Source organism: Xiphophorus couchianus, chromosome 1 (genome assembly GCF_001444195.1).
Source record: "Xiphophorus couchianus chromosome 1, X_couchianus-1.0, whole genome shotgun sequence".
Lineage (NCBI taxonomy): Eukaryota > Metazoa > Chordata > Actinopteri > Cyprinodontiformes > Poeciliidae > Xiphophorus > Xiphophorus couchianus.
In genome coordinates this window covers 11,129,468-11,155,852 of record NC_040228.1, presented here as the reverse complement: position 1 = coordinate 11,155,852, position 26,385 = coordinate 11,129,468, and the positions used below count along the sequence as shown (strand labels likewise).

The window sequence follows — 26,385 nt, the reverse complement described above, 5'->3', positions numbered from 1 at the left end:
CGGCCCTTGAGGACTTTGGACATCCAGGTATTAGGCGTTCCCCTGCTTCAACGCGTCTGATGTCAATTGATGGTTGATTAACAGGCTTTTGCTGAATTGCAATGAGGTGTGTCAAAATCGAGGGAACGTCTACATGCAGAACAGTGTGCTTTGAGGACCAGAGTTGGTGAACACGGACAGAAGACACTCCGATGAAGCCACATTATTGGTAAGTGATGGCCAACAAAGTTCAACATTTAGAAAAAATACCCCCAAAACGTTTGCGTTGAATGTTTGAAACAAACCTGCTGAAAAATGAACAGCTATTCCCCTTTCCTTGTTCCCATGTAATCAGGGCCGTGCAGAGACTTTTGAAGGGCAGGGGCTCAAAGTTAAAAAAGGGCACATTAAACAAGATCATACAACAACATAGCAACAGCCCATATTGGTCAAGAATTTAATTGGATCTTACTATTTCATTGTCATCAGGTGGGGACCTGCAAATGTAGTATATTTTCCCCAACAGGTATAATGTTGCTGACAGTCCTGGAGGGCTGAGCTGATCTGAGACTATAGCTGTTAAACAGACCAGAGGAGAGAAGGTGACTGGTTATAAAATAAGCAAATTTACTGCCATTTTACTAATTAAGCCCTAATAATATCTATTTAACCTCTAGAACAACTTGGCTGCAGACTGCTTTAAAAAGCTCTAAGGGATTAACTATATCATTTTTTATGTTAGCACCTCTGAGATATAGATTTGTAAGACTGGGATATCAAGGCAAAGAAAACTCAGTAGTTTCTGGAAGTGGCCTCCAGACATTCAGGGGCCCCTAGAAATGGTTTAATTGTAACACAGACCATGCCCTGCATGAAAAGCCGCTGCGATGCGCATCTCTGGAATCTACCTGGAATCTACCTGGAATCCCCGGTGGGGATAGACTGTTGCTGTCCCCAAATCATCAGTCCACCGATCCTTTGAGGACATTTTGATTTGTGGCATGTTTGGCTTTATGCTGCAGTTCTAATTATTGCTACAGTATTTTCTCTGATGTTTATTTTGTGAACTTAATGCTTTGGGCCGAATCTTCCTTTAACACTTCAGGTTCTGTAATAGTTTAGTTTAGTTTATTTCAGACAAACCTTTCAACGACAGTGTAAACGACACAAAGTACATAATATATTTCTTTAAAAAAAAAAAAAAAAAGAAAACACATCACATCGGTGATTATGAGTCTGAAAAGGAGTATGATGAAGTATAACTTATGTAATCATACCCCTTTTCCAGCTGTAATTTATCACAGTATTTTCAGTGTCCGATATCCTTTCTGACAGAGGAAATAATAAGTGTAATAAAATTTCCTCAGCTAGATGAAAATAGTGCCTACACACACATACACATCTGTACACATATATATATATATATATATTTACATATACAAACATATATACGTACACACACCCATATACACACCCATCTGCTTATAGACAAAATACACTATTTTCATACCTTTATATATTTACCCACACCTGCGCCGACATGCCACCTACTTGATGATATCATACCTAAAGTTTTAGTTCCCAACCAGGATTATCCCCCTTGTTCTTCCTTATAGCTTTGAATAATAGCTGTCTTGAGACCTTTCTTAAAATGTCTCATACTTGGACTTTGCTTCAGCTCTTTAGAGAGTTTATTCCAGATCCTCACACCAACCCCAGAAATGCACAATGTTTTCATTGTTGTACGAGCCTTCAAAGTTCTGAAGTCAAGGTTTTCTCTATAGTCATATCCCCCCACTCTATCGGAAAATAATTGTTGAATCATTTCTGGCAATATTTTATTTCTGACTTTAAACATGATCTGTGCAGTGTGAAACTCCACTAAATCAGTGAATTTCAATAAATAAGAATCTATAAATAGATTGTGGGTATGACAGTAAAAATCAACCTTATAAACTAAACGAATGGCCCTTTTTTGTAATGTGCATAATGGTTGTAGTAACGTTCTGTAAGTATTGCCCCAAATTTCCACACAATAACTTAGGTAAGGTAAAATAAGTGAGCAGTACAGAATGTATAGGGCAGAGGAGTTTAAATATTTTCTAGCATTAGCAAGAACTGCAATACTTCTTACCAATTTAGATTGGACATATCTTATATGAGGTTTCCAACAGATCTTGTTTTGAATCAGTACTCCCAAAAACCTAATTTCAGTCACTCTCTCCACAGTCATATTATCAATTTGTATTATTAAGTCACTCTTCTCTTTACACTTACTGAACAACATAAACTTTGTTTTATCTAAATTTAGTGACAATTTGTTAATATTAAACCACTCCTTCAGTTTACATAAGTCTTGATTCATTTCAAGCAACATCTTTCGTAAATCTTTACCCGTGCCAAAGATGGTTGAGTCATCAGCAAATAGTACAAAGTTAAACCTCTTAGATACATTACATATGTCATTTATATACAAAATAAACAATTTTGGCCCCAATACCGAGCCCTGAGGGACACCACAAACAATATCCAAGCATGAGGATTGGAAATCACCCAACTGCACAAATTGTTGCCTATTGCTGAGATAATTTTTCATCCAATGCAACACTACTCCTCTTAGACCATAACACTCAAGTTTTCTAAGTAGTATATCATGATCAATGGTGTCAAATGCTTTTTTCAAATCAATAAATACCCCAACAGCATGTTTCTTTTTATCTAAAGCACTGGTCACCTCTTCCATTAAATGCAAAACTGCCATTGCTGTGGATCTTTGTGACCTAAATCCATACTGACTTTCAGTCAGTAGATGATGTTTACTTAGAAAACTTTCTAGTCTGACAACAAATATTTTTTTCCACAATTTTAGAAAATTGTGGAAGTAATGAAACAGGCCTATAATTTGTGAAGTCATGTCTATTCCCCGATTTATATAGTGGGATTACTTTTGCAATTTTCATTTTTTTGGGAAATATTCCTGTTTGAAATTACAGATATATGTTAGCGGTTTAATAATTTCCACAATCACCTTCTTAATTATTATCATGTCGATGCCGTCATAATCAGTTGACCTTTTATTTTCACATTTATTTACTATATCTATGATTTTGTTTTCCTCCACTGCTGTAAGAAACATGGAATCTGGATTTCTCACTAATGCGTCATTTGGTATTCCATGTCCTGTGGGCTGCGGTATTTCCTCAGCCAACTTTGGGCCCACACTCACAAAGTATTTGTTAAAATTGTGAACTATCTCTTCCATATTATTTAGATGTTTATCTTCATTGTTTGTGAAGTTTTGTGGATAACTGACATGTTTGAAATTTTTTCGAATAACATTGTTTAAAATATTCCAAATACCTTTTATATTATTTTTATTTCTGTCCAACTGTTTACTATAGTAATCTTGTTTTGCTTTTCTTAAAACAACAGTCAGTTTGTTCTTGTATTTCTTATATTTATTTTCTGCCACAGTTGATCTATGCCTTATAAAGTCTCTATATAGCTTATTCTTTTTTTTACAGGCATTTTGCAATCCCTTTGTGATCCATGGATGATCAGAATATTTATTTACAGAAGGAAACTCAACAATCGGACAATTTTTGTCATATAATAATTTGAAAATATTCAGAAGATTATCATATGCTTTAACCACGTCATTTTCTTTTAGTACTGACTCCCAAGTTTGTTTAGATAAATCATCTTTAAATGCATTTATAGTTTTTTCCGTCCTTAATCTTTTATTAATTGGATTATTTTTAGTCATTACTTTCCTGTGGCAGATATCACAAACAACAAAAACAGGTAAATGATCACTGATGTCATGAACTAACAATCCACTTATGGTGTTGTCTATTAAATTTGTAAATATGTTATCTATTAATGTAGCTCTATTAGCTGTGATTCTGCTAGGTCTCGTAATTTGAGGGAACAGACTCGGACTACATGTGGTATTAATAAACTCTTCAGTCAATTTGTGATTGTTGACATTTAGCAGATCAATATTAAAGTCCCCACAAATAAAATAGTTCTTTGAATTTATAGCTGTATATGTTTTCTCAAACCATTCTATGAAAAGGTTCATATTAGAACCAGGAGCCCTATATATACAGCTAACAATTATATTTTTATTTTTTTTCATATATATTTCAACTGTTAAATATTCAAAATGATCTTTAACCACATTAGTCATGTTTTCAATTAACTTATATCTGAAATTGTTGTCCACATATACAGCTACTCCTCCACCAATCTTTCCTTCTCTATTAATATAACTAAATTCGTAACCCTCTAATTCAAAATCGGCTCCCTTATTCGAAGTAAGCCAGGTTTCTGAGATAGTAATGATGCTAAAAGGCTGTTTAAATTGATTTAAACAATCCTTGATGTGGTTAAAGTTCGCATATAAACTTCTACTGTTGAAATGTATTATGGAGAATTTATTGTCTGTATTAACTGTAATATTATATTGTTGAGTCGAGTAGTAGCAACAGTTATTCCCATTATTATAGAAAAAGTTGGTAATAACTTCTATTTACAGCCGCAAATCTCCAGCCCAGATCCCGTCAGCAGCGGCTTTAACCTGCCTGGTAGAAACGTAAAGGAGAAGCAGAGCGAACAGTCAGCAGGTGGTACCAGGTGGTACTGGGGTTTTTAGCTGCGGTGACGGTCGGTACCGTGTCTTATATCAGAATATCTGTTATAAAGACAGACATTCTTCCTATCTGTCGGTGGACTGACTCAGACTGCCTGTAGCAAACCGGGCCTTTAGCAGAATGATTAAATTAAAGTCAGAAGTTTTCTCTGCAGCCGAAGCATTTCTGTGTTTAGTGGCGAGGCGGGTTTTGTCCCGCTATTGCGAAGACAATTATGCGAAGACAAAATATAAATAGAAACCGTTTTTCTAGCGTCAACATCAGACCTTCGTTTTTATTCACAAACCAGTGTATGAAAAATTTTTCTTGCCCATAATTTGATAGTTAGAGGACACAGATCAGGCCCTTCCTCCTCACCATGGACCCGGTGTCTGAACAACATGGAGGCAGAGAAACTGAGAGTCATTATTAGACTGAGGGCAGCCAGACTAGTTTATTTTGCTAAATTATTATATTTAGCTAAATATTATTGCTGAGGCCTTCTGATGCACAGATTAAAAAAAATAATAATAAAAAATTGAAAAAAAAAAGTTTTGAAAAAAACAAACTCAAAAAGGGCACTAGGGGCAACAAGGACAAAAGGGGCAGGGGCTCAAGCCCCCCCGACCCCTTCCCCCTCTGCATGTGCCTGCATGTAGTCATTACAGATAATATGAATGTTTAATTTTTTGCTTAAGATTAGAATTTCCAGTGTCCACATTGCATTGTCATATACTGAAAAATAAACATTGTTTTGAACCATACTCAAGTTTTAAAAAGACAACTATTATTAGCGGTATATTTCAACAAAGTACATAAAGGCCAGGTGGGGGCACTGTTTCCTTACATTCTCTTTTTCCAGTGATGAATAAAAAGCCGCTTCTTCACTTAATGCTGGTATTTGACAAAAGACAAATCAATGAAAGGGAGGCTACTTCAGCTTAACACAGGAGCAACAACGGTCTAACTCACTGTCACTTGCTCTCCTGCAAAGCAATTAAGAATCCTGCAAAGGAGCGGCTTTTTAAAACATGTTATCTCTTTTGCTTCCAAAGAGTTAAACATAAAAGGACCATTTTAAAGAGGGAACTGGTTATGCAAAACATTGGGTAATGTAAATTTGTGTGAGAACTGCATAAATTCTGTAAAATGTCAAATCTGTTGCCCAGAGTCTGTGTTTGAAAAAATTGTGTGCACATATTTTCTTTTGATGCCTGAATCGCAGCCCCAGACCTTTGACTGTCCACTAAGATTTATTTACCAAGATGTAGTTGCTTCACTTTTTTTGCTGGTGTACTCTGGGGCAGAGGTTGAGGTTCTGTTTAAATAAAGAGACAAGCTGCATGTGGCAAAAGAGCAAAACAAAATCCCAAAGATCAGCAAGAAATGGAAAGTAGCACTTTTTTTTCCCTCACAGAAAACTTGGACTCTTGCTTCATTGCAGAGAAATCTAAATTGTTGTACAACTAACTTATCCATCACGCACCTTTTCTCATGATCAAAAATGAATCTCTTGCTGTATGAGTAAAATATTTGTGAAAATGCACAAACAAAAAAACCTTTTTTAAAACCGGGTGTCTCATTTTGAGTGAGAGGAGTCCCAGGTTTCTCAAATATAGTTTGCAAGAAACACAGATTTGTTTTTTACTGCAACATGTTTAATGTAGCATAATATATACTGCTTTTTTAGATGCAGCATCAAGTAAATAAAATCCAATGTTATTGAATGGAATGCTTTTCTAAAATACTGGACTGCTAATGCCCACTTTCTAGCCTCTGCATATGTTTACAATTCCACCCACCACACACTCTTGACTTTGTTCAAACCCACATGAGTAAATTTAGCAATGTGGCCTTATCTGACTGGGATAGTATAGTTTTGATTACAGAGAACCCGTGATAGAAGCGGAGAGAGAACCCAGAGTTGTCACATTTGGATCATTATGTACAGATAAAGGTATGTTTTCCATTTACTTTGACATGACTTTGCCTCAAAGAGCTAATTTTTTTTTTCAGAACAATTTGAATTCTCAGTAGTTTGCTAGGTTTCATTTTTACATTTTGTGCTGGATTTATTAATGACTGAATTTGGACTTTCCTCTGTCCAGCTTTAAACAACAGACATACCATGTCGTCACCTTCCTAAAATAATGGCCTAAGTCTCAGACAGTTCTCTATTCAGATGATAAAAATAAACATTCTTCCATATATGGAAAATCTTTGCAATGAGGCCATTATCCCTTCATATATTGCCCTGAACATCAATAACCATGCAAAAGATGTCAGAAGCAGCATCATGCTGCAAGGACCCTTGTTTTCAGCAGGAATAGGGAGGCTGGTCAGTTTATTGACTGATGGATTTAGCTGAACACAGGGTAGTCCCAGTAAAAAAAGACATTTTCTTTACTGTGTTGTTCTTTCTGCCAGTCTAATAGATAATTCAATTGAGACAAATTGAAGGTTAAGATTAGAACGATGAAGTGTTTTTGCAAGGTTTTGTACCACATTTCATCATTCCGTAAAGATATCTTTCGATCTAATTTTAAAAAGACTCTTGAGATATAAAAACCTTTTTCAAGAGTGTTCTGATCTTTTAAAAACCCAAGCATTACATAACGGTTCAAATGCAATTTGTTTGCAATGACATGTAGTTGGGAGAACTTCTCACAGGAAAAAAAAACCCCTAATCATGTAAATTTGGAATGGATCTAAATAGAGAGCAGCATGTAAAATAACTCTGAAGAATAAAGACTTTAAAACTCCCACACGATGCCCTCATGTTGATAGGACGCAAACATGTGTAAAGTAGCTTCAAAATGCCATTAGCTGACATGATAGAACAAAGCAGAACAATTAAATTCACAATGACATGTAAGGAACATCAGTGCTTTCAGTGTGGCGCACATTTAACAAAGTTACAGTTATAGCACTGACAAGAGTTTTTAAGCCTGTCTGACTTTATTGCTTATTTCAGAATAAATGCACCTTTGTTTTAATTAAGTTTAGAGATTAAGCACAACTCATGCTCAACATCACAAGAGGTTCCGCATGCATTAAGTGCCTAAAGTATTTCTTTTAAAATTAATGCTGATTTTGAAATTGTTGTAATTGAATCATCTGTGGCACTTTCACAATAGTGTATGGCTAATTCCTTCGAAAGCAGACTGTTGTTCCTGACTGTTTGTCCATCGGGGGCGAGGTTTGTGTGTTTTCCATTTGCACACACACAGTTAAATTATTAGCAGAGAAGGTAATTTCTGCTTAATTGTAATTGTTCAGCAACATGCAGCACTGTGAGAATGTGGCTTTAATTGGAAACCAGGCACCAATGCAAATCAACTATTACTACAGACAAATGTCTGGGGTTTAAAGAAAATATCTTTCTTCATGATTCTTCATTACTCACAGAAGGGAGCTCCAAGTGTCAGAGGTGCTGACATATTTCTTTAATTGCCACATCCCCTTGTGTCATGGCAGTAGCTGTGATAAAATGCAGATGCACCGAACTCAGCAGCAGCAAATGTAGCTGCTTTAATTTACTGTGATCTGTCGAAAGGCTTCTGGATTTGTTCTCCCCTCTGGTGGAGCTCATACCTCTACTCTTTAAACGCTCTTAATTCTTTCACAATAAATGATCACAAGGGGGTTTGGACTTTCTTTCTTTTTTTTTTTGTAGGTTTATTTTTTCTCTGTTATATCCAAATATTTTGAGAGGCCTGCTTTATTATTGAAGTGAGGAAAAGTAGACACTGGTAAATGCATAGTTTTAAAGGATTTGTTGTGATTGTGCTTTAAAAGGCATCGTGCTCACCAGGTGGCATTTCAGTGGTGCAATTCAGAAGTGTTTGGGTAAGAGGGAGTTGCTGTCTGATTTCTGACACATGAATTTGAGCAGTGCCAGTGCACCTACAGTGACAATCCAGAGCCAGGAGATAGAGGAGCTCACAAGCTGAGCTGGAACTCCAAACCACAATGCTGCATTTGCATGCTCAAAAAACCCCAGCATAAGATCTTTAGCCTGCGGCGATGTTGAATTCTCCCAGGAAATTATGAAAGGAAGTGAGGACATGAGATCAGTGATGATCTGCAACAAAACAGAACCATCTATCCCCCAAGTCTGGCGAGAAACCTTTGATCTCCAACTTGTTAATTTCATCATGCTTAAACAATTTTAGGGGTGAATTACAAACAGAAATGCAGTGAGATATAACCATGGTGTGACAATGTCGCGTGAATGTGATTTCGTTATAGAAGTGCGCAGAAATGAAGGCAACAAAATACTGTAATTATACAACCAGTGTCTAAGGAGTTTGAAAGAAGTGGCATTTTAAAACTTGATCTTTTGTAAATTATTTCTAAGTTGCAGAGTGCACAGGTGTAGTTTTCTTGATCTGGGTCCAAATTCTGGGCTGGGCCTTTCTGTGTGAAGTTTGCGTATTTATCCATGCATGTATGGGTGTATTGTTTTGAGAACTTGGCACTTAAAAAAAAAAAAAAAAGACTTTTAGGTTAATTGCTTGCTACCCTGTCATTGGTGTACCTAGCCTGACCATTGCCTTCTTGTGCAATTTCGCTCTAAAATGTTCTTGCTTCCAGAACATTCTGGTCTTTCCCTCCCTGACTCGGACTGCATCCAGTAGAGTTTTTAGCAGGCCGATTGGCAAACAGAAGGAGAAGTTATGTGTTGATTTTCTGCGCTGTTTTAGAATTGTAGTCTGCCTGTAGTTTTAGCAATGGCAACGGAGGAAGTGAACAAAGCCATTCATCCTCCTTTTTTGCTGTGGAGGATGGTTGTTTACATCGCAGGCAATTTCTGGTAAGCTTCTTGGTTTCGAACTGGCACATTACATGTGTCACATGCAAATGTTACCTAATGGGCAAAATTTAAAACCTCAACACAGTCCATGCCTCCAGCAAGCAATCATCTCTCAACAGCTAAGATCAGTAAGAAGCAAAGTGTAGCAGACGGAGCTGGTTTTCACCAGGCTAGGTTGTTCCCTGCCTCTCACCCAATGAGTGCTTCAGTTATGCACCATTAATTTGGATGGATTATTTTTTTCTCTGTAGAAAACCAAAGCATGTTGCTTAAATATTAATGATTGACTAACACTATGATAGCAGTGCTTCCATCAAAAACAATACTTAAGTTTGTGCAACAGAACGATGAAAGAAAACCCTCGCTTTTCTTTTTGACATAAACATGAGCACAATGGCCTCTGGTAGTTGTTTTGTAAAAGATCACTATTGGACTTGCTTGCATTCTCTCTTTGAAAGGTTGCCTTTGTTTTATTGCCATACATTTAGCTATTTAGCTTGAATTTTGACTGACGTATAGATGACTAGATGAAAGCGGTGAAACCAAGCTGGTAAACCACAGGGAAAAAGAATTGTTGGAACTACCGCTTTTTGTCCTCTGCAGTGCCGTTAATGTGGGAGCAGAATAGATGTGGTAACAGGAACATTAATAAAAGATGCAGATCCATTTTTAATGATCCACTGGCCCCTTTACTTTGAAACTGATTTTAGTGTCCATGGTTCAGTTTGTTTGTGCAAAATAGGTTTTTTTTGTTGAGGTACTTGCAAAAGCATATTTTTTTGCCTGCTTTAGCAAGATGCTATATTTAACCTTAATGAAGATGATAGTATGTGAACGAAACACTGTTTCACTGTTTTCTCTGTCTACTTTTAGGAGATAATCCTCAAGTAGGGTTGCATTGGAAGAAATTGGGGAAAGAATAGAATGGAACTTTACTGTTCTGAAGCAAATTTAGTTTGCAGAGATTTAGCTCTCGGAAAACATTTCTGGATGTGTGCCTCAATTCAAAATGAGAGAACGCTACGGCTGTCTTAGGTGCATATTGAAACAACTTTGTAAACCATTAAGACAGGTTTATAAACCTGTTTCAATGTTCTTAATCATGCCTGTTCTCATATACATTTCAACTTAAAGGAATGGATTTAAGAGATGGTGTAAAAACAATCTACTTACCAGATCCATTTATTCTTTATCGCATTTAAATGTTTTAGATCACCCAACAAATTTGAATTTCATACAAAGATAATTTGACTAGTTATCTTTGTATAACTAGTCAAGCATGTATCTGAAGGAAAGTCAAAATCTGTTCTCTAATGGGAAGTCTTTAAAGAGAATATCAAACCATCAGGACTTTGGTTATGTAGCAAGGCTTCACATATCGGTAAGCTCACCTTCAAAATAGCTCAAAACAACTCAGACTAGTTTGTAGGATATTTATGTGAAAAAAAACATGCAATGTGGACAAACCAAAACAATTCTGCGAAGACAAGAGTGCCAAAATTCCTCCACAGTGACATAAAAAAACCAAGGGTGGCACGATTACTCAGGTTTAGGAGGAAATTACTTTTTCACATAGAGCCAGGTTGGTCGGGCCAGCTTTTCTCCCCCCCTAGAAATTGAAATCATCATTTGGAAACTACTTTTTGCTCCATTACAGATGGAATCTACAGACGATATCAGTAAGGGGGCAACCACTTTTTTTCCCCCCTTTTTTTAGCACTCCAGTAGTTTTAGGAAAAGAGGAAACGAAGGGTCTAACATTGGTAGTTGTACGCACACACACACACACATTTGCATATATCTACACACACAGTCATCGCTGCTCTCACTTTCATCAGAAGGGTAAGAGTCTGTCTTCTCACTGCAGCAGGCTTCTCCTTCTCATTGCTCTATCCCTCTCTCTTGCTTTGTTCACGCTGTGCTCTCCATCTGAAGCAGCGCCACACTGGAGCTTTAATGAGCAGTCTGAGGGAGCAAGCGCAACACACAGATCTCCCGTCAGCCAAAGAAGAGCGCACAACTCTCAACGGCATAGGAGGCGACCAGACGATCTGCTGATCTGCAGTCAGCTTAGAGGCAACTGAAGAAACCAAATATCTTCTCTGTGCGAGGCGTAGGAAGAGGTCGTGAAGAGACTTCGGAGGCAAATCAGCTGAGAAAGAGAGAGGGGGGGGAAAAAAATAAGAGAGAAGACTACTCTGGTGTAGAAAGCTGACCTTCGGTGCACTCCAAAGAAGAAAGCTCGGCCATGGAGGAGACGCTCACCTGCAGTCGAAGCCCTTTCTCTCAGGTGTTTGGGCGCCAGGGTCAGCTGATGCAAGCCAGTAAGTGTTGATGCACACTGAACATTTTCAAACATCTTGTGCATTTTTGTTTGTTTGAGATTTGCTGCATGCATGGCCTAAATAGACTTATAGGTGATCTGGGTGTCACTTCTAATTAATTATTGTTCAAGGTAGATTATACCAAGTGGAAATGTTATGCAACGATGGTATTTAGGGAGGCAACAGTTAAATCTGTCCCACTTTCTGCTAGAAGCATCTCTTCTTCTTTTTTTTTAGAAGCTTTTGATGGATTCATCGCTCAGTTCTCCCAACGTTGTTTAATCTTGTCATCATAAAGAACGCAGTTCCACTTTAGCCGTGGTTTCCTCGCACGCTCAGGTTTTATATTTTCTGCTTCAGTTTCAGAGTAACGCAGAGTGACACGTTGATGTGTTAGCGCTGATAGGCTGTGAGAGAGATGTCAGGTGTGAACATGTGCGCTGGCGGATGGTGTGCTCACTTTCTTTCTGACTGTGATCCTTTGATCTCAGCCTGGCTGCACAAGCCACAGGTCTGACATAAAAGCAAGCGGGGGAAAAAAAATTACACAGGACATTAAATAGTGGAGTGCAATAATACACCCATATTGAGTAATCCAGCTAAATGTATCATCAGTGTTCTTAATGTTCATAGTTTGTTGAGCTGGGGAGGTATCTAATGTATTGGAAGGGAGGTTTGAAGTGTTTTTGTAGTTGACAGATGTTAAGATTAAGCTGCAGCAGGACTTAAAAATATTACCGTGCAAAAGTATTCATAGCTTTTGATCTTTTACATTATAACCACAAGCCACATTGACATTTAATATGATGGAGCACAAAGTGGCACATGTCTATCTATGTGAAGGAAAAGATCTACAATTAAAAATTTGAGAAGTGTTGCTTTTCTTTGTATTCAGTCCCCCTTAATCAATTCCTTGTAGAACTCCCTTTTGGTACAATTACAGCTGGAAGTCTTTTGGGATATTGCTGTACCAGCTTTTCTCTGTCAGATTACTTGACTGTGAACAGCGGTCTTTCAGTTCTCGGTACAGATTCCTGATTGGATTTAGGCTTACAGTTTGACTGGTCCTGGTTGCTGTTGAGACTGGGATGAGATTTGGTTTCTAGCATAACACTTCAACTTGCTCTAACAAGGTTTCTTCCAGTGTTTCCATGATTTTAGCTTCTTCCACCTTCCCATGGACTGTGGTTTGATAGAAATTTCATTTCTCTGCTGAAGAAACGCATCCATCTCAACATCATGGTGGTGCCACCATCAAATATTAGGGAGGATAGCATGTATTTGGGGGTAATGTGGGGCTGTTTCCATCAACTAATGGTGTTAGTTGTTTAGCCTACATGTATTTAACACATAAACATGCTATAATGTTTACTTTGTATGCTCTATACTCTATTGAAACTTTGTATTTATCAGGTAATGAGTATATTCTTCCATCTCTGTATGCTTTTAGGAATTGACTCAATCATTCTTTATATTTTAAGTTTGAAAAAGGTTTCCTGGGGCCACTTTACTACAGTAAAATGCACCCCCGGCTGATCTAATGCCAAGTAATGTTGTGGTTCTTGAAGGTTTGCTGCAGATTTAAGTGATTACAAGCTTGTGTCTACTGAGCGAGTTCATCCACTGCGGTGCGGAAATGTTTTCCCTTTTCTTAGTCCTACTGAAACACGTTTACAATTTATTTATTAGATGGTGCCAAAATGAGCAAATCCTTACTGCTTTTTCCTAATGCTCTCATCAATATTTAATGGCCTTCTTTCAGGTTAATGTTTAGGTTGCAGGAAAATAGAGGCCTTCATTTGGCCTTTCACACCACTGTAAATGGAAAAGAAAATTGAACATCAGGCATCGATTGCATGTCTTTGCTTTACTGTTTCTGTTTTACTTGATCACTTAAAGTAAAAAAAAAATAATATTACGAGATAAAACTAACTTATTGGTTTTGCATCAAGTACAAAAAGCCATGTGCACAATTTTTCAAAAGCGTTTATTTTCACAGAACTTAACGGAGTTCTGTGAAACATAAGCATGCAGCGCGCTCCTTATGTTGCTTTCAAATATTACACCCAAAGTTTGCAGAGACTTAAACATTCATGCTCTGGAGCATCTTCACTGCGAGTCTAAGTGAGGAGGATTTAAACTGAAACGCCGCTCTCTGCTTCATGAAACTGGCATTACCATTGTATGTGTTGTGCTGAATTACAGTCGCTCCTGCGCTACCCCATCTTATCTATGCTCTTTGAAGCTTCTGCGGCACTGCTGCGATTTTTTTTTTTGGGGGGTGTGTGAAACGGGGAGGGAAGAGGAAAGAGAGCGGTGAGAAGAGGGGCAAAAAAAGTGAGCGAGCTGCAAAGTGTTTGAATAAGAGATGGATGTTTTATTCTATTTTTAGCAGCTTTTTGTGGTGTAACCCAGTCGTTAAGAGACTAATCCACAACAGTGCTGAGCCACAACATTAAAAGTTAGAAGAGTAATTATTAGAGGGGTTTTTTTTTTTTTAGATAGCTTTGGCTGTCACCCATGATTGAATCTGAAGTCCCTCTCCCAGATGCAAAGTCCTGCTTGAAAATTCATTTAACGAGTGTTGCATATGCCTGAAGACCTGAATATTAACATCCTTCTGGTGGTCTCCTGGCAGAACAAACTCTTGCCTAAATTTTTCCTTTCTCATAAAACCTTATTCACGTGGCAGAGCCAGGTGCATAATCCGGCTTCAATTCTCCATCTCCCCACCGGTGGTGTGATTTATTCCGCGTTCAGCGTTGGGATGCGCTATCAGAAATCCCTCGGCAGCTCCTGGTTGTTGGAAGAGCATTACCTTTGCTGGCTCCAAAGTAGTTGAAGAGCTCAATTAAAGTTAATTTCCCAATGCTGCTTGTATATTTTTGTGAAGTCAATCCGGTACAGGAGAAGAATGTTTTCTTACAGTGACGACTTGGTCTAAATTTGTCATAATGTTATAGAAATAACAGAGATTCGGTCTTCAAAGAAAACTGTCAACATGTCATTTTAAAAGCTAATTTAAGAGGAACCCTGTTTCTGCAATTGAAAAGAATCTCTTATCGCCTGGCTGTGACATTTTCAAACCACCTTCCAGTTTTTTTTTTGTTTTGTTTTTTCATGGCTTACTTCATCTGTTGGCCCAAATTTTAGGCATTAACCTTCTTTTAGTTAGAAAATAAATCAGCATGTAATGCGATTAATGTCAGACACTAATTATCTTTCCCTTGTGGTGCTTTTCCCTTTCTGTATCTATGTGTTTTGGTTGTGTGAAGCTGGTGGAAACAATTACGTAAATTTCTTTCAATTATTTTTGTCTTTCCATATTCTAAAAATAACTCTGTCATAATGCTTCGGCTCAAAGGAGACAGAAGCAGATGAACTGGGAATCTGAAACAAGTCCTACCTGTAGTTGAACAAGTTTTGGCTCCTGAAAAATGACTATTTCTTTGACACTACAGTTGATTCAAAACGTCTCCATCCATAGTGAAATTGCGTTTTTTAGATATTTTTGTGAAGATACATAAAATGATAAATATCAGTAAATTTTGGCCCAAAATCCTTTTACATTTCAACATAATAGAAACCCAAAAGCACACAATATATTCAACAATTGTTTGGCATAATCTGTCTGAAAAACAGTTGATCTCACCTGAAGAAAGCTTTCTTAGTTGGGGAGAGTGGATGATTGTGTTTAACTGTACAAGAAGCTTCTCATCCTAAACTTCTTTGATAATGGCATCTAAATTTGGTGCATTCTCTTGTAAATGTTCTCAGATTCAAAAATCAGAGGTACTAATAATACAAGTTTTGTTTAAAAGACAGATAAACTCTGTTTCCTCAAATATCCTCTCAATACCTCAGCAAGCTGCTGGTGAACCGGCGCTCAGGTGAGCAAGATTTGAAGTTTTAATGCATGACCACTGCAGGTGTTGGACATATTTTGGTCTTCTTTGAAGTGATTAATTCCTCTGCTTCTGCCACTTATATTATGGTTCCAGCAAACTCGCTCAGATTCCTCACACCTCCTTACCTGGTGGGCTTTCCTGCAGTTAGAGATTAGCTTCACGCTGCTGGTGTTGCTAATCATGTGGACGAAGTCACGTTGCAGGAACTTTGCTTGTGTAGTTGGACTACATACTCAATCTGGTTCCCGTTATTGCTTTTTCTATTTATATGATTCACATTTTTAGTTAGCTTTTTTTGTTTTTTTTCCTAGAGGTACGTTTTCAATGGTTTGTGAATGGAACCAGTTGATGATAACTGGTTCTCTGTTCTGTAACAGAATATTTTTTCTCACACATCTTACTTAAATACTGATTTGCATTAAGCTCGCATTTTGCATATTATTTAGACAAATTAAGTTTTGTGAGAAAACATAATGATTCACACTACTAAGAGTCTTTGACTTTGAGATAATGATACTTGATTAACTTCCAAAAATGACAGATTTAGTGATTACTTTCATGATTAGGAGACTTTTCACTTGGTGAAACATTGTAACTTGTAAAACATGTTGCACAATTTCAGAATCCTGAAAAGTCATTTCAGAGAACTTGCTGCTTTTGCTGCATGTTTTGCTGATGAGTATCGGTAAGCAGGATTTATTTTTTTGCTTTAGTGACTTCTTTATATGCAGTTCAGCTGCTCCCTAATAAGTTAAACATATCACAAATTTACAGAAATTAGTTAGCAGTGATTCAGTCGATAAAAATAACTTTTTCTCCATGTATGGAGTCAGCTTAGTTGATTAGTTAAATAGTTATGTAACGTCCTCAGACATACATTTTCTCTAAGTCTCTGATTGACAAGTTAGACAAGGATGAATGCAGATCATCCATCTGCACCAGTTGGCTGAGTTATCTTCACATGAGGTAAAAAAAAAACATTGCACTCGCATCAGAAATTTAATCCAATCAAAATCTGACGAATTAGAAAGCTGCCCTTTGTGTCCAATCAGCCATAGTTAAAAACCTTGAAGTCTTGTAAAAAACGTTTATCAGGATGTTTGCGAGAATGTGTGAGGAAAGCTACTTTTATTGTCATCCTCTGACAGAAAAAAAAAAGTCACTGAAGTCTCTTCTGTGGCACACCTGGCATGGTCTGAGCATTTTACATGTCACCCTTTCCCTTTAGATCTTAGAATTGGACAACTCGAGTTTCTATTAGCCTTCAGATGAATGAGCAAGCTGTGAAAGGAACCCGACTGAGGAGTCAGCAGGCAGCCCCTCTTCCGCCTCATCCCGTTTCTATCTTCCACTGAGCTGTTTTTCTAATATAAGGTTTGGATGTTTGCTCAGCCTGTCACACACGGGGGTCATTCTGAATACAAATTACACGTGTTTAAAATTGTTACGGAGATTTCTGTCTCTATGCTTCCTCTCAGGAGGGAGCATTGGCGGGAGACTGGGTTCAGTGAGGCAGGAAATAAGCTTACAGATTTTATCTTCAGGACGACGGAGGCCATAAAAGTGATGTTTGACAGTGTGGAGATGCGATGTTGAAGGTGTAGAAATTGCTTTGCTGTAATTACAGTTTAGCATATCTTGCTATGCAGATATAACTTTTCATGCGATCATCTGCAGTTTTTCAATGTGCAGCCTCTACAAACGTCAATAACGTCTGCATCAGTATTTAACAGCAAAATCTTATTTTGGCTATTTTTTTCAGTCTACATCCATACCTAGTCAGAATTTGTGCATGTCTACTGTGGCTAAACTACAAAAGAATGCAGTTGCTATAACTTTCAATAACAGCAAATTTCAAAAGTTATGTAGTCCGTTATCAGAATTGCTTTATACTGTAATTATTTTTTACAGCCTAGATTTTGCTCTTTTGCTTTCTGTAACTGGTAGCCTTGACGTCAGTGCAACATATTTGCAATATGTCAGCTGGTTTGTTTTTGTTCTTATACTGAGGTTTAAGCACCTGCAAATCCACTAAACTCTAAAACATTGCACTAGTTTTTTTTTTGTTGTTTTTGTTTTCCTTGACATTTATTCAGCAGCTACATAAATATGTAATCAAAGGTAAACTGAGGAAATGGTACAAAATATTGAAAGCAAAGTCGGGTGATGCAGTTAATGTACAGTATATTAATGTCTATAGAACTCTTACTGATTCTCAAGTAAGATATTCTAGTCTACAGAAATGTGAAGATGTGTCTAACTGTTTGGCCTGTAGTGAAAGATAACTGGAGAATGTTAAGTTTGTACTGTAATTCATATCTGTTAGTGGTGTGTGTTCTTTGGAATTACTTACGGCATCAGAATCGTCCTTTATTGTCATTGTACAAATGCACAACAAAATTTGTTTCAGTGCAGCCCATCCAGGGTAGACGGGTGCCTGAGTCTGCAGCCATAAGAGGTTTTGCCCTTGCTGTGTTTTATAAGCACTTGAAGTATTTTAACTCAAATTCCATGCAGAAGATTCCAGCCAAAATGTAAAATTAGACCCTTCTTCATGTAAGGCAACATCTCTGACAGCTGCACCAACGATGCAGCAAAGTTTGAAGCAGGTTCATAAAACAATACACCAAGCCTCTAAATTATTACTAAGCAGATCAAACCTTTCTGATTATTAAAATAAAAATCACAATTTCGCTCCTTTTTTTAATCAAGTAGGCCACAAATTGACCAACAATTGGTTAATTTGTTCATTGCACTAAATCTCAATTTAGCACACAGTTTATTTAAAAAATTTAAGAAGTACAGATTATTTTGCATTGCACGACACGACAGCAAGGAACAAAAACCTTTTGGTGTTAGAGTACAATCTAAATCCCGTTGTAGTTCGCAGAATAATAATGATCACAGAAACATTTAATCTGGACATAAATGCATTAGACATGACAGGGTAACAAACACAAAGCAATAGGCTGGAAATGTCTTGCAACGAGAATGATGTAATGATATCAAATGATTTTTAATTATATTTAATGATATTTAAATTAAAGACGGCAATGATTGGGAAACTTGTCAAAGAACCACTGCAATGTTGGACCTTCCTGTAAGCACAGGGAGGTCCAACAAATTACATAAAAGTAATTTCCTCTGACTTTTATATTGGATTTATTCTTTGACCTAAGCAAACAACTGTATGGCTCAGCAACATCCTGCTTCCAGAAGAGCTAATTGTGTGTTTTTAGATTGCAAATCTGTGTGAGAAATAAAACTGACAAACGGCCTTTTATGAGATTCGTTAGTGTCTATGTAGCTTTGAAGTGACTGATATCCGATTCAATTCAGATTTCAGCTTTTTTGATGTTTGAAGCACAGTTTAAATTTCATTAAGGCCTTAGAAGTGAGGTTCCATTTTGTTTTTCAAGTCCTTTTTGTTTTTGAAGTCCATCCTACTTTTAAAAGCCAGCCCTGCAGGGATGAGGATACAGAGGGGAAGCTGAATATTAGATGTTCCTCTACACTTTAATGTTTATTACAGTATTACAGTGACTTACCCAAAAGTCTGTGGAAGGAAACCTTCAGAGATTTCTGGGGAAGTTGGTATGAAATATTGCATATTTAGTTTTGTTGATTAAGGAAGTCATGTCACTGTTTTTGTGGTGAGAGCTGCTTTAAATTCAATAAATGAGTATTTTAAATACAGAGTATATGTTGGGGAAACTTCCAGTATCGTGATCTACATTCCTGCTGGAAGAAAAGAAGGTCCTTCCATCAAAACACCATCCAACATCGTGGCTTGACTTCTGTTGACATCAGTGGCCGACTCGTGTACAAAACTAGTCGGCTCTCTGTTGGTCTCTTCTGATCATTCTGTCAACCTGTGGTGTTGCACAGCAGCAGACCACAAACTGCCAGGACTAGATGTTAACTATCAGGCAGGGAGTCGCATCTGCTGGGGCACGTACTGAGAATTTGTTCAAACATACATGTTATGGCTGTTTTCTTTAACCTTTTAAACTGTTTTCCCTGCAGTCACCCTTCACTTCAGACATTACCAGCGTGTCTATGGAAATTTTTACAAGTTAAAGCTTGTTAACTTGCTAAAAAATTGACTTGTTAATTTTTATGCAATTTTTTAAAGTTGTAGTCCAAAAGTAAGGGGTGTAACCGAGAGCTTTAAATCTTATTTTTGTATTAAAAAGAACGTAAAACCTTCAGTCTGTCTGATTATTAATTCAGAGTCGAGCATCAAACATCACCACTGGCCTTCATGGTGTTTCATCAGTTTCTGTAGTTAAATTGCAAGGGTTTCTTGTTTAGCTCCATTAATCTTCAGTAGCAGGTGGATGATGCTACAGGAGTTTCACAATTCCCCTGCCAATCATGTCAATCCTCGTCCTTTCCTTCAAATCCTCACTTCAGGCACCTTTGCTCTACATTCCAGATGATCCAGCTCTGCTGAGCTTCCCTCTGTGAGACAAGGGATCGACGATGAGTGATAAAGACTTAGTCTTTAAATCTGTACACATACAAGATTACAAGGCAAAGTATAAAGAGTTTGAAGTAAAGCAATCACCCCAACAGTGGAGGAACATGAGGTGGAGAGCTTCGTACTTCACCTGCAGAATTAGCTGAAAATATTTCCTACAATGAAAAACCGACAAGTAAATTTTTTTTTTTTTAGATATTCCTGCCAACTTTAGCATTTTTTATTTTATTTTATTTTGCTGCGCTTTTATGTATTTTCTGACATATTCATAACTTTTCATTTCCGCAGTGGCACCAAAATCCTACAAATCCCCACAGATTATTTGATTTATTGAGAAAATTGCTTAGGTCTTTCAGCCATTATACTTCCAACTATATAACATAATATTACATCTCAAATAATGTATTAAACATGCATTAATCATTATATAATGTCAGTAGGAATCTTCCAGCAAATGCTGTCATAAAGTTAAGATTAGTGGAATGGTTTTTTTTCTTGTGTAGAAGCTCAACATCTTCTGCTGTAATTATCTTCGAGGTCTCACTGCCTTAGGGAGTTATCTCACTCTAGCTGAGGTGTTATGTTGTCACAGCACAGCAGGCTGAAAAGTCACAGAAAGCTGACTGAAGCCTCGCATAAAGTAATAAAGCTGTTCATTAACCCGGTCGGTAAGATTCATCTGTAAGGCTGAGGACGCTTTTTTAAAAGAACAATTTCCAAATGGTAATCTGTCGCCATAATTCATTTGTCCCTTCAGCTAATTCAAGTTTGCTCGATATACATTTAGCTGTTTCACAACACAAACAAGACTAAGTAAGTGTACTGCATTGTCTTGTCACAGAAATGCTGTAATGATTTTTTCGTTTCCTGATGTCAGCCAGCTTTAATGAAAATTAATTCCATTTCCCCTTTGTTGCTTAGAGCACAGACATTTCTATCTCAGATATTAGTCTTTTTCCAGCCATTGATTACATCCTTAATAACTATATGCAATGTTTTCCCAGTGGTGGGCAGCTTATGTGTGACTGTTTGCAACCCTTATGTGAACGCTAAGCTAGCCAAAGGTGCTCTGGCCACATTGCAGTTTCAGTGCTGTCAGTCATAGTTAATTTATTTGAAAATATTGATCATCTTTGACAGAATCGTACTGGACTTTTTGAAGTTTATTGGACTGCAAGTTATTAGACTTTGAGTACTGATTGCTTCTTCTGTATGAAGACCCATTTTACAAAATTGCCTTATCGTGCTACACTTCACTGATTATGATTGATTATTAGTTTATCGGCTTTGTGCTGCTACTGAAACACTGCAACAATTACCTGATAAAAATATAACTTAATCTCATGCATCACTCTGCAAACGTTGTCTATGCTAATGAAGATATACTTTCAAAATCAAATGAAAGTGAAACTGACACCATGACCTACTTTCTGTTTATTTTTGCTAATTATTTGACTACCTAGGTAGCAAATTGAAATCTTCAGATCTTGTCCTTTTGATTTAGAAAAATATACAACATAATAATACATGCCAAGATAGGATGTAGTCACTTTAATTTCCTTTTTGTGGGAAATATTTAGTCACTACATTACACCGTAATTATGTTTCAAAGTGTATTAGAGTTCTGAAGAGCATTATTTGCATTTCTTTGTTTTTTCTGATGTCCCCTTATGACTGCAATACAGATCTAAGGTCTAATAAATTTTTGTGAATATTTCCTGCAGGGGAAATTCATGTAAATTTTTATGTTTCTTTCTTCAAGGCCTAAACAAAGTATAATTAACTTTATTTCTTATGCTTTCTGAGCGTCAGTAGTTTTCCTTTTAAATTCTCAAAGTGAAATTTGCCACTGAGCACACCAGTCTGCGCTTATTGTGGTCCATTTTCACCTGTTGTGTGTTCTGCATACTTCATTTGTAACAAGTAGTTATTTGAGCTTCAGTCCCCTTCTCATCATCTGGTATGAGCATAGCGATTGTCCTGACTTTTGAGTTCAGGATTTTTTTTGTCCATACAACTTTTGTTGGGAGCGTTCTTTGTAAACTCAAGTGATGATAAAGTCCCAAAAAACTCAGTCTCTGAAACATTCAGAACAACCAATAGCAACCATTACTTAAAAATGACTTGTATCCCCCTTTTTTCTATTATAATGCTTGGAACTTCATTAGATTGTCTTCACCATGTCTAAATGACTAAATGCTGCCATGCATGTGGTGGCGTCACAGAGCTACTGCAGTCACAGATGCGCATTAGTGTTTCATACGTGAGGTCATTGTTACCCACCGTACACTACACGGATTAAAAAGCAGTTTAATGCTAATGGGACCGTGGTTGTTATGTTTATTTTTGAGTCTGGGCAGAATTATTTTAGCATCAAAAACATCCACTAAGGTATTGGGCATTAACTTTCCAACTAACCTCTGTAAACATTGATAGTTATCCACTGGTCCTAATCTTTTAACATAACCAGACTTCATAAATACATAACGAGTGTATCCATTTACTATGGTTCTGTTATGGGACAGCTGCGGTTAGAGACTTGTGATTAAAAAAAATAAAATAAATTCTGAACATTTGAAGCTGCCTCACGCTACTGTATACTGTAAGTAAAATTTTTATGACGTAATTACAATGTCAGGAATTTAAGAGGCACTGCCTCAGTTTGGGCTCTTTGGAGCTGCAAGGGAACAGCCTTTAAATTGGATGAAAAAAATATGTAAGTATGAGCAGTTAAAAAAAGCAATAAAATACATCAAGAATTATATCTGCACATCAATAAGAAGGTACGAATCTGGCTCCTGATTTTATAGTGTCATTATGACTAGTCAACTCCATTGTTTTATTAAGCTTCTGACCAATTCTGATTTGCTTTATGTGTGGAAGTTTGTCTATTAATGAACCCTTCAATGTGCGGATAATACAAGGGGAAATATCTCATTCATTATGCTGGCGACATTGTAATTAATTGACACTAGATAAAAATTAAATCATTGAAATTACTTTGCCTTCAGACATTTTTTAACTCTGCCCTGAAATGTCAACCAGGATACAAACCAAGCACCAGCTCTTGAAACTAGTTCACACAAAAGCGAAACAAGAAACTTGAACTAAAACACAGGTCATTTCAAACTAGCCAGGCAGCAAGCAAAATCTGTTAGTTCAAATAAAGATTGAAAATACAGCAGCCAAGTCAAAAGTTATCAAAGTGCCTAACAAAGATGCAATCTGCTCACAAACACAGCTGTTTGGAAGTCAGCATTTTAAATAAGGAGGCCTCTTCTGGGATTGGCTGGACCTCCTGCTGACGATCCAGTTAATAATGTGGAGGATGAGCCTTTAAACAGGAAGAGCCAATCTGGATGGGATCTGCACCTAATCCCCCAGCAGAGATAGCAGGCAGGAAGCTCCAACTGTACCAACACTTGCAACATAAACAAAATTAAAAGAAGGGAAAAAAATCAAATAAGGCTGTAGCAATATGCACTAAGTCATGTAAACGATGTTTTTTTTCAGCATCACTGAGTCTCGTCTCCTGAGCAAAACCCGCAAAAAATACTCAACACACAGGTCTGCCAAAGTATATTTGAAACATAACAAAGTGGGTTGATGGATGGCATAAAGATGTGTAGATTTGGCTCTGGAGTGACCATTTTGTTAGATTTCCTGAGACATAAAACTAAAAACACAGTTGGATTATGCTGTATATCTTGAGATTTTAGTATTTTAAAATGACTCGTATTTTGCAGTTTAATAATAGCCCAAATAATAGTGAGATGAAACCAACCAATCAGTTCTAAACTTTTACCCTTCACCCTGGCAGATGATTTTCTTGTGTCTCTGCTTTGTGACAGCAGCTTCCAACCTCGAGGCTACATCAGCTAAATGTAAAAGAGAATTGTCTTGTCAGGTGTTAATCAAACTCTGCCCTCTTGTTCACATGAATACATAGCATCACTTTAACCTTTGCCAGTGTTTGTTTTTTAAAAAGCATCATAAAATAGAAGGTTTTCTTAAAATTTAAATGACATTTTAAAAACTTTTTTTTTTCTTTTCAGGTGCAGGCAATTACTTATTTTCAAGTATGCATTTAAGATTAATGTAAAAGGAAAAACTGTATGCACAAGTAAATCTGCAAGTGATGTTACATTGGAATTGCAAAACTCAGACATCAATGCAGGCAACAACACCCACCCAAGTCAAAAGTTGTAATAGCAAATCCTCTTGCTCAAATATTAGTTTATAAAGCATGGTTATATGGACATTTTACAGTGAGGCTTTGTCTCCAATCAGTGGCTTGAAGCGTTAAACTGGCACCAAGTGATTTTTAAGTCTTTAATTCACATCCCTAGCAATTTGTTACCATGGTTGACCAAAGTGCTGTACAGCATGGATATAACTCAGTAGCCACAGCACAATTACAAAGCATAAAAAACACCATTAAAAACAATAATTCACGCAATGTCAATTAACCACAGATTTAAAAGGCACTGAGTTAAAGTGAGTTTTCAACCGGGATTTAAAAGTCTCCTCTGCAGTAGCTTTCCTAATTTGCACAGGCAGATCATTCCAGGGTTTTGGCTGTGGAGGAATAATCTCCCCTAAGTTTCAGCCGGCACCAGAAAAACTTTTTTAAACCACTCAAGAAAGCTTCCATTTTACATTTACTAAAATTTAACTAATTTTAAGCCTTCCACAACTGAATACCACCTAGCATAAATAGTATTATCCTTTTCCTAGGCTTTTAAGAGGTTTATTTCCTTAAATCCAAGCTTTCTAGTGTATAATCTTGTTTCCAGTGGAGACGATTTGTTTTGTAGGTCAAGAGATTATACTTCCACGAAGCTCAGTCATGTTTCCTGGAATGATGAGTTTTGTAGTAGAAATTCATCCTTTATTCTGTGTTGCAAAAAAGGCAAGCACATGTATTGAAGAGATTATTTTTAATAAGATCTTTTATTTGTCTAACAATTTATTCTGTCTGCACTGTAAGAGGTTCAGGACGGGGCCTTGTGGACACTACGCCATCATCCATATGTGGAAGTGCTTCATGTTTTATAGGGTATTTTTAAAAATTACTTGGCTTTAAAAACAATGAAAAAGATAGTATTTCATTTGTTTCAAGTTTTTAAAAATCTCATACAATGTGATGATGCATGCAGTTCAAATTGTGTTCTGCTTTAAAAATAAGATTGAGGAAAACAAAACACCTTCTGTATGTAGAAAAACAAGGCTGCACCTCTGAGTAAAACTGTCACGGTGTTTCCAATGTTTAACTTATGGATCCATACCTAGGGATTAACAATGACAAACAAATGAACGTCTCTTTTTGAAATGAGCGCAGGCAAAGATATGCCTCTAGATGCCTGTCCTAGATCCAAACTTTGACAGTGAAAAGAAGCAGCAAAAGAGTTTTTTTTTTTACTTCAGTGATGGGTTTTGAAGAGGCACACGCTCAGACCACCCACTCTCTCTACGAAGAGGCTTTTCAAATACACACAGTTCACATAACTCGGTTTATTCACTCTTAGGTTTTGCGTTGGGATGTGTGTACTCAAGTCTTCCTGTTTCGGCAAGTAAGGCTTTGTGTTGGCTGCGACCAAAATCAAAAACAATCAGAGCCTTCATAGCAGCAGACATGATGATTTTTTTCCTTTCAACTCGACAGAGCCTTATGTTTGTTTATGAGGCCAGATTACCAGAAGATGATTTTACACGACGAACACACACAAAAAAACCCCCAACATAATTTGTTTGGTGATTTATTTATTTTTTGTCTATGCCTTTTGAATCAGATTCTGTTTCTGATTATTCTGCTCTATTATCTCTTGCTGAAATGGAGCCAGTGTAATCCACTCAACCAGCTGAGAACGTCGTTTCAAGCAGAGCACAAAAAACACGAGAACGAGGACAGACAGATGAAGAAACCTCATGGAAGTCTGAGCGGAGAAAATGGGGAGGATTTTGAGGGGGGCGCGTTTCTTGCTGGAGGGAAAAAAAATTGGTTGAGGAAAAAAAAAAAAGGTGAACCACTGCCAGATTTCTCTATCAAACATACACTCGCACACATAAATACACCCACACACCCCAACACACGCGCTCACGCCCACCTAGTGTTTTGAAGTGCACAACCCTACACCTCCAGGAAAAGCACATCCTATATCTGCTGCTTTGCTTTTATTCCACCCCGTACAGCAGTTACAGATACGATTAGTGGGGTTTAATGAGCTCTGTGGAGATGAGG

General features: G+C 37.2%; 1 protein-coding gene across 2 annotated transcripts in view; it reads left to right on the top strand.

Moving 5' to 3' along the window:
* The first annotated feature begins 11,261 nt into the window (after nucleotides 1-11,261).
* The window catches only part of LOC114133622 (kazrin), a 151,235-nt gene continuing 136,111 nt past the window's right edge, over nucleotides 11,262-26,385 (top strand). For both annotated transcript variants that reach the window (XR_003593266.1, XM_027999774.1), the window contains exon 1: nucleotides 11,262-11,753. Coding sequence is in view for 1 of the 2 variants with exons in the window: in XM_027999774.1 (XP_027855575.1) it covers nucleotides 11,678-11,753 (76 nt within the window). In the remaining variant the exon portion in view is untranslated. The remainder of the gene's footprint in view (nucleotides 11,754-26,385) is intronic.